The 14,936-nt window shown below is 43.4% G+C and overlaps 1 protein-coding gene across 1 annotated transcript; it reads left to right on the forward strand.

Annotated features, from left to right (window-relative positions):
* Positions 1-1,203: 1,203 nt before the first annotated feature.
* rp9 (RP9 pre-mRNA splicing factor) lies at positions 1,204-11,679 on the forward strand. Its single transcript, XM_082520864.1, has 6 exons — positions 1,204-1,547; positions 1,752-1,782; positions 1,895-2,024; positions 6,882-6,973; positions 7,391-7,452; positions 10,399-11,679. Exons 1-6 carry the CDS (start codon positions 1,402-1,404, stop codon positions 10,607-10,609), a joined length of 672 nt encoding a protein of 223 aa, XP_082376990.1. The 5' UTR covers positions 1,204-1,401; the 3' UTR covers positions 10,610-11,679.
* The last annotated feature ends 3,257 nt before the right edge of the window (positions 11,680-14,936 follow it).

Below are 14,936 nucleotides of genomic sequence, written 5' to 3' on the forward strand. Positions count from 1 at the left end.
TACAATGAAAAGGCACATCTGCCAAACATCTGTAGACTTACAATTAGTGTCATCTAAACTTTACATTTTCTTTTGATACTTTCTTTGGCTACATGCTTTTGCACCATTGCTCTATTAAATATGACTTGTGTGTTTTTTGTAATGTCTGATTACTTACGGTTGTAGATTAGCTGTTCAGTGAACACACATTTGTTTAAATCCTGAAATACCTCACATTTATATTTCACTGTGAAATACCTGAAATAAAACTGTGACTTTCAGTCTGTGAAAGTAGGCTCTTTACTTTGTTGCTCTGTTTACTGCTGCTTTTATGTACTGTCTGCTGATAAATGCACATATTATATGACTATATATTTGGTATTCAGTATGCAATATCAGTTCTTGCCTACAATCTAGAAACTGAGCAATGTTTAAGACACTAAGATATGGCTGCAAGAAAAGTGTGATCAATAACTTTAGAAAAATTAGCTTAAAAAAACGAAATAAATACACTCATCAGCCACTTTATTAGGTACACCTTGCTAGTGCCAGGTTGGATACTCTTTGGATATTTTCTCCTTTTCAGGTTATTGTCAGTAAACTCTTCTGTGGGAAAATACGAGTGGATCGGAAGCTTCTGACATATGCCATCATGTCCTCTTGAACATGTCTATATGCCTAAATGCAGTTTTAAAAGAATGTATTTATAGAGATCTTTAATGCCCTCATGGGGGAAAAGGCTTTGCAGACACTAGTCCGACGTAATATATATATTTAAAACTTAGATCCAAATGAACTCCGATGTTACCATGACTCAAATTATTCAAAATTTATTTAATAACGCAATAAGCAGATTGGAGCCATCTGAATCTATTACTAATTTTTAGGAAAGCCAAACCTTTACCTTCAAATGGAAGCATTTGAAACGCAACATGCATGAAAAGATGCTAAAGGCGCACGCTGATGGTTTGTTCCGTTGATGTTAAAGGTCACTTAAACGAGGCACAGATGATCTAAAACATACAGTGACATTTTGTTTCCAGTATCCTGTTATTAAGATTAAAACTGCCAAACTAGAAAATCATAGAAAATGGGTTGGGAAACGGATTCAATAAGGGAAGAATAAACATTTTTATCAGTGTTTACGGCTGAGAGAAACTGTCGTTTGTGTTTAAAAATAAAAAGAGAGAGAAAGAGAATCCAGGCGCACTTCCTGTGTTACCGCCGGTGTCCTGCAGGTGGCGCCGGACTTTAACAATCGAATCTGACTGCACAGGAAGTGCAGAAGCGCTGGAGCGGCGTTTGCTAGTTAGCTGCATGTTAGCACGATTCATCTTCATGGAATTAATAACGTAAAAGCTCCGCATGCACTTTTAATAACAACGGTATTTTTTGTCGGGTGATCATTTTGTTCAAAGCAAGATGTCGGACAGAAAGCGAGCAAGAGAGAAGGAGGACAGACGACACCACAAGAGGGACAAGATACCAAAAGATGATTTGGAGAAACTGAAGAAGCACACGAAAAAAGTCAGCCAAGAAGTCCAGAAACTGAAACACATCGAGACATTGTGAGTAACTCCAGTTTCACTCTGGCTTTTCCTCTTTAATCCCGCAAACTTGTGCATGAATTATAAATGCGTCTTAATTGACACCCATTTTCAAGTTGATCAAGCTTATCCGCAATAAGCGAGGGGCAGCAACTTCATGTTGTTATTTTTTGTTTTAATGTTTTTGGCAGCATACTAACCATTTTTAATCTCTCTCTCATGCAGCTATGAGAAACCTCCACCGGGATTTATTAAGGTAACGTGTTCGCAGTAATAGACAGCTAAGAGTTAGAAGTAAATTACATGTGGCTTTTTTCAGGTAAAGACAAATCGTGAGAATTGGTGACAGTGATCGGTTTGTGTTGCAGGAGCATGAAGAAAAACCAGAGGACTGTATCCCTGCAGAACCAGGAAATGAAGAAGCCAGAAGCTTCCTGGCCCACGCTCCCACGAAAGGGCTGTGGATGCCTCTAGGGAGGGAGGTGAAGGTGATGCAGTGTGAGTATAGTGTGCCCGAGTTTGCACTGACGGGAATAAACATGCTGTTTACAGTTCTGCTCATGCAAATGCAGTCTTTAACTGAGTTTTTCACATCCCTTGGGAATCTTTTCACAGCTACAGGAGTTAGGTGTTGATATCAGAGGTGACACTCATTGCTAATTAGGCAAACAGAAGGAAATCTATCCCAGGAGGCAGCCTCTTGCCTTTAGAACAGGGGGCATAAGACACATGACAGTAGTGATTACTCAGCTGCTCACTTCAGCGTGTTTATTTTAAAATTTTATGCTTGTCTTCAGTGCTGACTCTAACATATTTTCATTATTAATCTCCTAGAGCTGTGCAGTGTTTTTGGCCTGGCAAGTTTCAGTCCTTTAGTTTATGTTTTTAATTTACAGTGCATACACTACAGGGTGTCTGCAAGTCCTATAAATGTTTGAAATGTGGTTTGCTGAGAACCTAAATGATTTCAAGTACAGCCATTCCACTCCTTATTAATATTTTTATCTGTAACAGAAATTGTAATCTTATTGATAGTATTTATTTCTCATGCTTCTTTACTTAAAATGAATTATTTGAAAAATTAAAAATCTGTTAAACAAGCTCACATGGATGCTGGGAAATGTTTTGAGTACGGTTTATTAGTGAGGTACCAGCAGCACTTATAGGTCTGGAACTGTAGGTGGGAGTAAATCTCCACTGTGAGTAGGCAGCAGTTATGATAGGTGATAAATGTTAACTGCGAGATCTTGACATTTATCACTGTGTCTATTGTTTTTATGACAAGAGTGATGGACCGAAGACTAATAATTGGTGTTGCAGAGATTATCTTCTGTCTGTTTTTCCCAAAACAATGAATGTCATTATGTTCAGTGTCCATTCATTCTTTCGTCCCACACATTTTCATGCTGCGAACAGCAAGAGCTCAGACACAAACATGCACACGCAAACAAAAAAGTGGTGTTTGTGTCTTTTTTCTTTTTTTTTTTCCTCAATCCTTTGTGAAAAACTTGTACATTTGTCGTCCTGCTTAAAGGAACGGCGAGAAATTACTTCTTTTACGTGGTGAACAGAATTCCTGCAGACTCGCATTAAAAACACTCAAGTCGTTCACAGATGCTACGCTGCCACTTGAGCAGTTAATCGGTGTGAAACTTGGATAGAAATTGCTGATTTGTTTTCAGGGCAGCCGACAGGTATCGACAGGCCAAGCGGAATGCGGCTCGGGCAGTGGCTGAAGCAAAAACTCGGGTGTGGGAGGAGTTCGGAGAGGCCATGGAAAAAGACTTTCGGACTGCCTCGAAGAGATTCTGGCAAACCGTCAGGCGTCTCAGGAGGGGAAAGCGGTGCTCTACCTGCACTGTGTATAGTGCTGGCGGAGCGCTGTTGACGTCGACTGAGAAAATTGTCGGGCGGTGGAAGGAATACTTCGAGGACCTCCTTAATCCCACTGACGCGTCTTCCGGGGAGGAAGCAGAGTCTGGGGATGAGGGGTGTGACCCACCAATTTCCGGGGGCGAGGTCACTGAGGCAGTTAAACAACTCCTTGGTGGCAGAGCCCCTGGTGTCGATGAGGTCCGCCCCGAGTTCCTGAAGGCTCTGGACGTTGTAGGGCTGTCTTGGTTGACACGTCTCTGCAATGTTGCGTGGAGATCAGGGGCAGTACCTGTGGACTGGCAGACCGGGGTGGTGGTCCCCATCTTCAAGAAGGGGGACCGGAGGGTGTGTTCCAACTACAGGGGGATCACACTCCTCAGCCTCCCCGGGAAAGTCTATGCCAGGGTGCTGGAGAGGAGGGTTCGTCCGCTAGTCGAACCTCGGATACAGGAGGAACAATGCGGTTTTCGTCCTGGTCGCGGAACACTGGACCAGCTCTTTGTCCTCTCGAGGATACTTGAGGGTGCATGGGAGTTTGCCCAACCAGTCTACATGTGTTTTGTGGACCTGGAGAAGGCATTCGACCGTGTCCCTCGGGGCGTCCTGTGGGAGGTGTTGCGCGAGTATGGGGTGTCTGGCCCATTGCTACGGGCCATTCAATCCCTATACAACCGTTGCAAGAGCTTGGTTCGCATTGCCGGCAATAAGTCGGACTCGTTCCCGGTGGGTGATGGGCTCCGCCAGGGCTGCCCTTTGTCTCCGGTTCTGTTCATAATTTTTATGGACAGGATTTCTAGGCGCAGCCAAGTGGCGGAGGGCTTTCGCTTTGGTGGCCTCAGAATCTCATCTCTGATTTTTGCGGATGATGTGGTTCTGTTGGCTTCATCGGGTGAGGGCCTCCAGCTCGCACTGGAGCGGTTCGCAGCCGAGTGTAACGCAGCGGGAATGAGGATCAGCACCTCCAAATCTGAGGCCATGGTTCTCAGCCGGAAAAGGGTGGAGTGCCCACTCCGGGTCGGGGATGAGTTCCTGCCCCAAGTGGAGGAGTTTAAGTATCTTGGGGTCTTGTTCGCGAGTGATGGGAGAAGGGAGCTGGAGATCGACAGACGGATTGGGGCTGCGGCTGCAGTAATGCGGACGCTGCACCGGTCAGTCGTGGTGAAGAGGGAGCTGAGTGTAAAAGCGAAGCTCTCAATTTACCGGTCGATCTACGTCCCTACCCTCACCTATGGCCACGAGCTGTGGGTAGTGACCGAAAGAACGAGATCGCGGATACAAGCGGCGGAAATGAGCTTCCTCCGAAGGGTGGCTGGCCTCTCCCTTAGAGATAGGGTGAGAAGTTCGGCCATCCGGGAGGGGCTTAGAGTAGAGCAGCTGCTGCTCCACATCGAAAGGAGCCAGCTGAGGTGGTTCGGGCATCTGGCAAGGATGCCCCCTGGGCGCCTCCTGGGCGAGGTGTTCCAGGCATGTCCCACCGGGAGGAGGCCCCGGGGCAGACCCAGGACACGCTGGAGAGATTATATCTCTCGGCTGGCCTGGGAACGCCTTGGTATTCCCCCGGACAAGCTGGAGGAGGTGGCTGGGGAGAGGGAGGTCTGGACCTCTTTGCTTAGGCTGCTACCCCCGCGACCCGACCTCGGATAAGCGGATGAAGATGGATGGATGGATGTTTTCAGGGCAGAAAAAGTGATAATGAATTTGAGATGATCTGTCACTGATAATCAGGCGCCTCATCATGAGCAGCGTGTTTTTTCGTGTGCGACTCTTGAGTTGCTGTTGCGTGGGGTTGTTGCGTCCCTCGCCGACTGCTGTTCAACAAAATCCAATTTAATAAAATAATATTTCTTTCAGGATTTTTTTTTTACAGTTTGTGTCTTTTAATGCAGTTTGAGTTGTCCTTGATTTGCTTTATTAGCTAGATGATGAGTGGTCTAGACTGGGCTTACATACATATCCACCAGTCAATTTATTAGGTACGCTTTGCTAATACCAGCTTGGAACCCCTTTTGACTTCAGAACTGTTTTGATTCATCATGCTGTAGGCCTGTCTACATGTACACAGGGATTTTTGCATACGTAGGTTTTTCAGTAAGTTTTGGTCAGTTTTAGATGTTCGGTCAGTTTTAGATGCCTAAACTGAGCTTTTGAAAAGCTCCTTTCAGGGTGAGGCTTTCCAGTAACTCTGCGGTTACATATGGACAACAAAAATGGGGATTTTTGTCTTGCAACATCAAAGGTGTGCGACTTTTTGACGTCAGACTGTGGCCATGTTATTGTTTGTAAGGTTTTTGATTGGCCAGTATTCCTGTACAGTTGGGGTTATAACACCACATGTTCGCTTGGAAAGCACTTGACACCACTTGAAGTTGTTTTTGGTGTTTTCATGTGGACCGAAATGTTTTTTCAGAATGAATGCGGAAAAATCCTTGTTAGTATACATGAACGTAGCCATAGATTCAACAAGGCGCTGGAAACATTCCTCAGAGAACCATGTTGACGTGGTAATGTCACAGTTGCGGCTGATCATCCTCCATGTAAATTTCACAACATCCCAAAGTCTACCTTTGGGATGTCGTGAAATTTACATGGAGTAAATGACTTGATTGGCATGTTTGAGATTATTGTCATGGGCACTGTAATTATGAAGGGATGGACATGGTCAGCAACAATAATCGGCTTGGCTGTGGCGTTTAAATGATGCTCAGTTGGTACTAAGAGGCACAGAGTGTGCATAAGAAGACATAAAACACATCATTACACCAACAACAACCTAAACTGTTGAAACAGTGCAGGGTGGATTCCTGCTTTTGTGTTGTTTGCACTAAATTCTGAACCCGACCAAGTGTTGCAGCAGAAGGACTCCTCAGACCAGGAAACATTTTTCCAATCTTCTTCTGTTCATTTTTCACCAGCGTTTGTAAACTTTACCTTGGTTGTAACAAGTGGTTATTGAGTTAGTGTTGGCTTCTTATCAGCTTCAAGCAGTCTGTCCATTCTCCTCTGACATTAACAAAGCACTTTACCAAGGACAACTGCTAATCCCTTGATATTTCCCTTTTTTTCAGACCCAACACTGGTTGTCTGGGGAAAAACCCAGTAGATCAACAATTTCTGAAATACTCAGACGAGCCCATCTGGCACCAACAATCATGCCACGTTCAAACACATTAAGAACTTCAGCTGCTTGTCTTGATCATTTCTGCATGTCTGAATGCACATGATGGCTGCCACATGATTGGTGACCAGTTGGTGCATCTGCGTAGTCATTTATGGCAACTCGCGATAACCATGACACTGAGCATATTCTATCGAACTACTGTTGAAAGCACCATGAGTTCGGGTTATTTTGGCAAACTAAAGTTCTTGAGATGAGGAAAATCAGTTTTACGTGGGACGTCTGTTTAATAGCAACTCTGCTGCCATGTACGTGAAATGTCTGATTCGTTAGACAAACAATGATTTTTGTTTCCTTTTGTAAAGGCTGGAGGTGCAAGCGCTACGGCCACAGGACAGGTGATCGGGAGTGTCCTTTCTTCATCACAGGCAACCAGAAACTGGAGCACTTCAGAGTGGTGAGTTTGTTTACTGCTGTAGAATGGTTGGCCCACCCACGGTTCCTTGCAGTAGAAAAATGCGTGAATGCAGTAGAAAAAAGTTAGTAGTCGCGTTTATGTCGTGGAGCTATGACAGAGACAGTTTGTGTCTGAGACTAAAGTTAAGTAAGGTCAGATTTAGTTTACACATGTGGGCAGCAGATCTCTGCACACAGCTCGTTCCAGTGTACTTTTAATGAAACAGTGCTCGCTGCAGGAACGCTCAGCCCCTGCAATGATTACCATAAATGCAACTGTGTCATATTTTCCTTCCTTCTATTGTCTCGATATTCCTAAAAGTGCTGACACAACACAGTTTGGAATGTATAGTTCCTGGATATAGTGTGAATTGTAGCACCTTACCTTCTTTTTGTGTGACATTGTGTACTTTATTAGGCACACGAAGACCCAATGTACGACCTGATTCGGGAAAACAAAAGGAATGAGAAGGAAACCAGGTATGTACAGTCATTTTCCTGCTGTGTGCATGTTAATTTCCCAGAGAAAGACTCATAATTTTCCACCGCTATTAAAGGACCCACTCGTGATACTCAGATCATATACTTGAAAACTCAGTTTTCCACTGTGTCCTCTCGCTGGAGTGGGACAATCTCAGATGACCTGGAAAGTCTCTCATGGTTGCTGGCTGCTTGTTCCAGTTTCTAGCAAATACTGTTTGACACCGGGATGTTTGAATTTGAGGCTAGTTCAGGAAGAAGAGCGTGCGCGATTGTGCGCGCACACATGCTTGTGTATTTTTGCATGCATATCAAAAAGGTTATTTAAAGGCCAGTGGCGCTTTGAAGTCTTACTTGCGTGTCTGTGCCACATTCATTTTGGCATCTTCTTTGAAAGGGGAGTGAAACAGTCCAACCTCTGCCAGCCTGCTTTCTAATTTCATGTAAGGTGCTGTCTATTAAATTGTGCTTGATGCGGTAGCCTTGTGTCACAATTGGGTAACGATGAAGAAGTTAGGAAATGAGAGTTTTGTTTTTTTGTTAGAATTACTTTTTGGCTTATTATTTGAGTGTATGACTTTTAATTTTATCATATATGTCGCCCAAATCGTTTTTTGGGGGGGCCACATTTTTGCGTTGAATATGATGACGTTTTTCTCTCAGAGCACCGCTTCAGTTCAAGAAATAGGGGACAAAATCTGAAGCCGCCATCCTGTTCAGAAATTCACTCCAGAGTTTGGCTGAGCCTGACGTGAAGCAGTAACAGTCTTACTAAGCTAAAGAGGGGTGGTATTTTCAGAGTTACAGTCCATTTAGGACAAATTTCCCTGGAAAGAAGTGCCGTACCACGCTGCAGCAGAAGGATTCTACTGGAGCCGTGTAAGTTTTGTTGTCACCTTGCTGCTCACGTGTTACAGCGTGACTCAGAAATGCAGTATGAACACTAATATTTATGCCAGACATTGAATAGCGTACTCTGACACGTGCTTCGATAACAAAATCTAATCGTGCTGCAGCTTCTTTAGCACAAATATCCTGCTTAGCTTCATGTTATTTATTAAATTTACTCTGGTGATAATTCACACATGCCATTTGTCTTTTTTTGCACTTGAATTGTCAGCTGCTGTACGCACAACTGATCGTAGCACAGCAGTGTCCTTCAGCCTTATCCTCGCAGTGTGTCTCAAGCTGATGCAATTGTTTTCTAAGAAATGGGCTTTTGCAGACATAGTGTTGATGCCCAGTTGAAGCAATTTCTCAGTGGAAATCTGTGGACAACGTTTGCTAGCTCTTTCTTCCTCCAATAACATCGTCAGTACACACAAACTCTACTCTGTATCTGGTACAAGGCAGCAAGAAATTGAGTCTGTTTGAGGACAAGACAAACCGCTGCACTTTATTAGGTACACCTGTCCATCCTGCTGTGTATCAGGCTGCTGGTGGAGATGTAATGGTGTGGGGGAATATTTTCTTTGGGTCCCTGAGTACCAGATGAGCGTCATTGAAATCCAGTTTGCCTGAGTATTGTTGGCATTTCCATCTCTTTATGACCACAGTGTACCCATCATCTAATGTTTTGTAACCCAAAGTCACAAAATATTAAAGATACACTGTTAAATCTGTAAAGTACAAATTCTGTTCCAAATTATAGCCAGGATGTGCAGGAAGTCTTTGGTGTTACTGGACAAGTAGCCCAAAATCACCTTTTAAAATCTTGCAGTGGAGCTTGTTTTAGAAGGACCTTACCTCCTGCACCAGCACCACCATCACCACCTGGATGGTTCAGGCTTTAGAAGACCGACTCTGTGACAGGAGTCTTTGGCCTTGGTCTCGTTTAAATCCTGTTTGTTTTTGTTGTTTTTGTTTGTTTTTGTTTTTTCCTAGCTTTCTGTGTACTGCAGGTTTTAGTGTGAGCACAATCAAGTAAAGGAATTATAACTAAAAAGCTGTTTTAGCACCTCAGTTTAAAGGTCATGTAGACATGTAGACTAAAACATGGCTGTTTTGGCTTCTTTCTGATGATTATTTTTTGAACATTTTAGACTGTTTAGACAAAGACATTGTAATTTTTCTGAAGATTATTCTAATTCTTCTCATCCACTCTGCTTTAGAGTCCTTTAGAGCTTGTGTATTTTTTCTAAGGGAGTCCTGCATCACTGAAGGGCCCTCCAATACACTTTTTTTTCTTTGAGTCCTGCCCTTCAGTCTGTGTTGTCTGATTGGCTGCCTAGCCCAGTTTAAGAAAGCAGCTAGAGACACCAGTAGTCTCAGTTCTGTGAGTCTGAGCCTTCATTTGTGATGCACTTGTCTTCTCAGTGTGTTTCATGTAAAAGAGAATACATCGAAGCATGCAGGTGCTAAAGATATAATAATATGTAAGTCTTTTTGAATGTTTCCATAGTAGTCTTAAGATTTGTTGTGTTCTTATTAAACTAAACCCCAAATCATACGTGTGTGCAGAATATTTTCTTACAAAACTGAGCACTCCAACAAAAGTGAACATTTAAATTAAAATGAGTTTTACTTGTTTGGTAAAGATAAAGATATCTGTGAGACTTCCCAAAAAACTTAGAAGAAACCATTTAAAAATGCCTGAAACAAAATTGACGATGAAGTCATTATTGTCTCCTCCATTTTGGATTTAAGCAATAATGGACACCTTTTAAAAAAGATTAATTGAAAACTAAATATGTGCCCAAGACCTGAAGTTTTAATTGTTACTTGGACAGGGTTGCTAACATTACTAGAAATACGCAACCACAAGCGGGCACGTGGCTCACTCTGCCTTCTGGAAATGCTGGTACTGGGACAAAGACAGTGTGCTGCTCAGTGACATTTGAGATGCTTGCCAACCTGGGCATCAGTATGCCTCGGCTGTACTTTCCTCCCTGCACTTGACTTAAATACCACATCCTCTTCTCTCCTGCCTTCCCTCCTTGTCTGTAGGATCCAGCAGCTGCAGCAACTGCTCCAGGACACCACTTCCTCTTCCGCCTCCGACTCAGACAGCTCCTCCTCTTCTTCATCCTCCTCCTCTGATCACCATCCCAGAAAGAAGAGGAAAAAGAAGAAGGACAAAAAGAAGAAAGACAAAAAGAAGAGCAAGAGGAAGCGAAAGCACAAGTCCAAAACTAATGACTCCTCCGATTCAGACTGAGGGCATGCTGATACGCGAACTTGAGTATTACGTGTTTTGCACATAAAAAAGGAAAGAGACTGAAATGCAGCACAGCGAGACCTGCACCCTGAAGACGCCCCCATAAGCTTTTCCCCCTCAGGTTAAAAGCTGTTTATGCACCAAGCATGATGACTTCTCCCTCACATTTCTTTCCCCCCCAGGGCGACAACTCGCCTTTACGTCCTCTCTGTCGGCTCACACAGCACAGAGTCCGATGGAACAGCAGCTTAAGTATGAATGTGTGCCTTGGTACATATGTTTGTCAAAAAGGATTTGCTGCATGGGCAGTGACTCTTCAGCGAGTATGGAATGAGCCTTCTGGTTTAAGAGAATGTTCTTACATCGATTCTGGTAAGGTCATATTCAGAGATTGTATTTTTCTCTGGCATTGCATTCTTATTAAAAACTTTGATTGTAGAGTGCATTAAATGAAAATGGGTGGAAAAAATGTAAACGTTGGGGTGCTGTTAGAATGTTTTTCCACACGAGCCAAAATGTTTGAATGCTTGTGACTGTACATAAACATTTGGAAAGATTTGAGGTTGGAATATGCTTATGTGCTCTGAGGAAGCCACAGAAATGTGGAAAGAATCTTTTGAGATCTCTGTATAGCCGTATACAGAGACATGCACTGCAGTACTAAAGTTTTCAAGGCATCTTTAAGTATAACCATCAGGCTTTGCAATGCTCTAGATCGGGTTTCAAATGTGAGGCCCATGGGCCAGAATCGGCCTGGCAAGAACTCCCATCCGGCCCACTGGATGGCTTTGGAAAATGTAAAGGAGGGCTTAAATTTCACTGTATTTTAATACATTTTACTGCATTTCCTACTGCTAAAATCCTTCCTCATGAGCATTCATACAACACCAAAGTAATTATGTCAAAAATAAACAACTAAATGACAGAAAAGTTCCCATTTTTTCACCAATTCCAATAGAAATTCCCTTTTCTTTTTTTTTTAAAATTTATATATTACAATGAGTCCACAGTAAGATGAATAAAACCATAACAGAAAACTTTCTGTGAATTAAAAACTGATTATGAAACAATGAAGTATCAGAACTTTTTCTCTAGTCTTAGACATTTATTTTTTACAATTCCGAGTCCAAAGAATCGTGATGACAGATCTCCATCCAGCCCTTCGCTTATCCTTTTCAGGGTCGCGGGGGGCGCTGGAGCCTATCCCAGCTGTCATAGGGCGAGAGGCGGGGTACACCCTGGACAGGTCGCCAGTCTGTCGCAGGGCCAACACACAGGGACAGACACTCACATTCACATCTAGTGGCAATTTGGATTATCCAATTAACCTATCCCCACAAGTTGCATGTCTTTGAACGGTGGGAGGAAGCCGGAATACCTGGAGGGAACCCACGCAAGCACGGGGAGAACATGTAAACTCCACACAGAAAGACCCCGGCCTGATGGTGGAATTAAACTCAGGACCTTGATGACAGATCTTTCATTTGAAATTGTACTTCCCTTTTCTTCTATTAAGATATCTGAGGGATTAAATGTGTAGTCCAACTTCTTTACACTGACAAAAAGGGGAGATTCCCTCTGCCCCTGCTCTGTGGACAGGGTTGTTGTTGTTGTTGTTTGGGTTTTTTTGTTTTGTTTTTTGATGATTTCTGTGAGAGGGGATGTCTTTAATAAGATAAGATAAGATAGAACTTTATTAATCCCTCGGGTGGGTTCCTCTGGGAAATTCGACTTCCAAAAAAAGCACAGCAACGACCAAAGTTACAGTTACAGAACTGTTATATATATATATATATATATACACACACACACACACACACGTATAAATACAGAAACAAATATAAATAAAATATACAAAGGGGATAAATAGAATAAATAGGAATAAAAAATAAAAATACAAGTGAATTGCACATTTCAAGTATTGAGTCTATTGCACTGTTGACTATTTACAAAAAGTATTGCACAAGGTATTGTACAGTGAGGTGCAGAGGCACTACAGCTTAGTTGTTCCCCCCTCCTTTGTCCTCCTGTTTCCCCTCCCTCTCCCCTCCAGAGAGGAGTTAAACAGTTTGATGGCGTGTGGGACAAAGGAGTTTTTAAGTCTGTTAGTTCTTGTCTTGGGGAGAAGCAACCTGTCACTGAACAGACTCTTCTGGTTGTTTATGGCCGTGTGCAGAGGATGCCCAGCATTGTCCATAATGTCCATCAGTTTCTTTAATGTCCTTTTCTCTGCCACTGTCACCAGAGTGTCCAGCTTCATGCCGACCACAGAGCCAGCCCTCCTGATCAGTTTCTCCAGCCTGGATGAGTCCCTCTTTGCTGTGCTGCTCCCCCAGCACACCACAGCATAGAAAAGTACTCCAGCAACCACCGACTGGTAAAACATCCTCAGGAGCTTCCTGCAGATGTTAAAAGACCTCAGCCTCCTGAGGAAGTACAGTCGGCTTTGGGCTTTTTTATACAGGTGCTCTGTGTTGCATGACCAGTCCAGTTTATTGTCCACCCACAGCCCGAGGTACTTGTACTTGTTGACCACCTCCACCTCCTCCCCCTCTATCTGAACTGGCAGTGGACCTTCTCTGGACCTCCCGAAGTCCACAACCAGTTCCTTAGTCTTTGAGGTGTTGAGTTGCAGGTGGTTTGTGTGACTCCATGCGACAAAGTTCCTCACCAGACTTCTGTACTCCTCTTCCTGATCATCCCAGATACACCCCATGATGGCCGTGTCATCTGCAAACTTCTGAATATGGCATAATTCAGAGTTGTAGCAGAAGTCAGAGGTGTACAGGGTGAAGAGAAGAGGGGACAGCACAGTTCCCTGTGGTGCTCCTGTGCTGCTGACCCTGTCGGAGACCACAGCTGTAGCTGAGTGCAGAAGCTCCACCCACCTACTGTTCAAACTACCTGAAAGACATCAAATCAAAAGCCTTAAACGAAGCAAGGAGGAGAGAGGAAAAGGCTCATTTCAGGCAGCGAATGAACTGAGAGTTTGCACCAAGTATGGTGTAAATAATGAATGTTTTTAAACTTCAATGCAAAGAAAATCTGGTGGTGTCTATGCATAAAAATGTGCAACAGGAAATGAGCATAATAGGTTCTCTAGAAACATTCCAGCTCTATAGTGACAAAGTCTGTGAGAAAGGGATCATTTCAGGGAATTCACAAAGTTATTGTCATGTGTCATGGGCGCTGTCGCCGGGCGTCACTCCTTCCCGAAACTGGATGAGTGTTTCCAGGTGGGCGATTCAGGGATGTGATTGTTCCGACACTGTCTGGCCTTCATGTGAGATAATAGTTTTTGACTCTATAGCTCATGTTGCCTTTGACTTGATGTTTTTTTGTTTTGTTTTGTTTTTTTAGAAACTTCACAGAGAGGCTGTCCATTAAAAATTACACAGCACAGTAATGGGGTGACCTTTATAGCCAAGCAACATTTTTCTTTTGATCTTGTCCTGCTAGCGGTCTGACGATACTTAAACTGAATAGTTTTAGTACACACTGGACAGGAATCCCTGCTCTCTGTACTCAGCTACCATCAAGAAGTCTTCAAATTGACTTCTCTAGGAGCAGATTTGCATGCAGACCAACAGTAGCTACTTAAAACAAGCATTACTCTTTAAGCTGCAGTTGAGGAAGTCTGCTGCTTCTCTTCTTCTAAACTACACACATTCCCTCTTCCTAATGACCCTGACAGAGACAATTACAGTAGACCTACAGGGAATAAGCAGGCAAGATTTCCATTTAGATTTGAGACTTAGGCTTTCTGAATAGCTCGTACACAGGGGACTGTATGTGTTTGTGAGAAATTACAGCTCCATCAAAGAGTAACAGATAATGCAGCCATGAGAGCGTTTTAGTTGCTTATTGAGAGCATAGATCCAAGTTTTCTCTCGTCATACTTGACTCTTCTCACTTGCTTTCTGTGGCAAATTTCTTTTTTTCTAGACGCTTGGACCAATAAACGAGGATAAATCAGCTTCCCTGAAACATTTTGTTCCGTGTTGACTTCTCTCTCTCTCTCTCCCTGTCTCTCGCTTCGTCTTTGAGTAGCACAATGAATCTCCCAGATGAGGTGCAGTCACAGAAAGCAGCTCTGAGGGAGGTTATGCCACGTAGAGAGAATTTGGTCAGTGGAGAGGCTTTTTATTAAAGCGCTCCGTCTTTTTGGACAGGGTGCAGGTCAGACAGGCTGCCAGACCCGAATCTCTGTGCTGATTGTGTTTTAGCCTCAACATGCAGTCCAGATTGGGAGCATTGGAACAGTTGCATGTTTCATTCTTCAAACTCGGCGTCTCTCTGCAACATTCACTTTCAGATCAAATAAAAA

This window comes from Aulonocara stuartgranti (genome assembly GCF_965226115.1).
Source record: "Aulonocara stuartgranti genome assembly, chromosome: 22".
NCBI lineage: Eukaryota > Metazoa > Chordata > Actinopteri > Cichliformes > Cichlidae > Aulonocara > Aulonocara stuartgranti.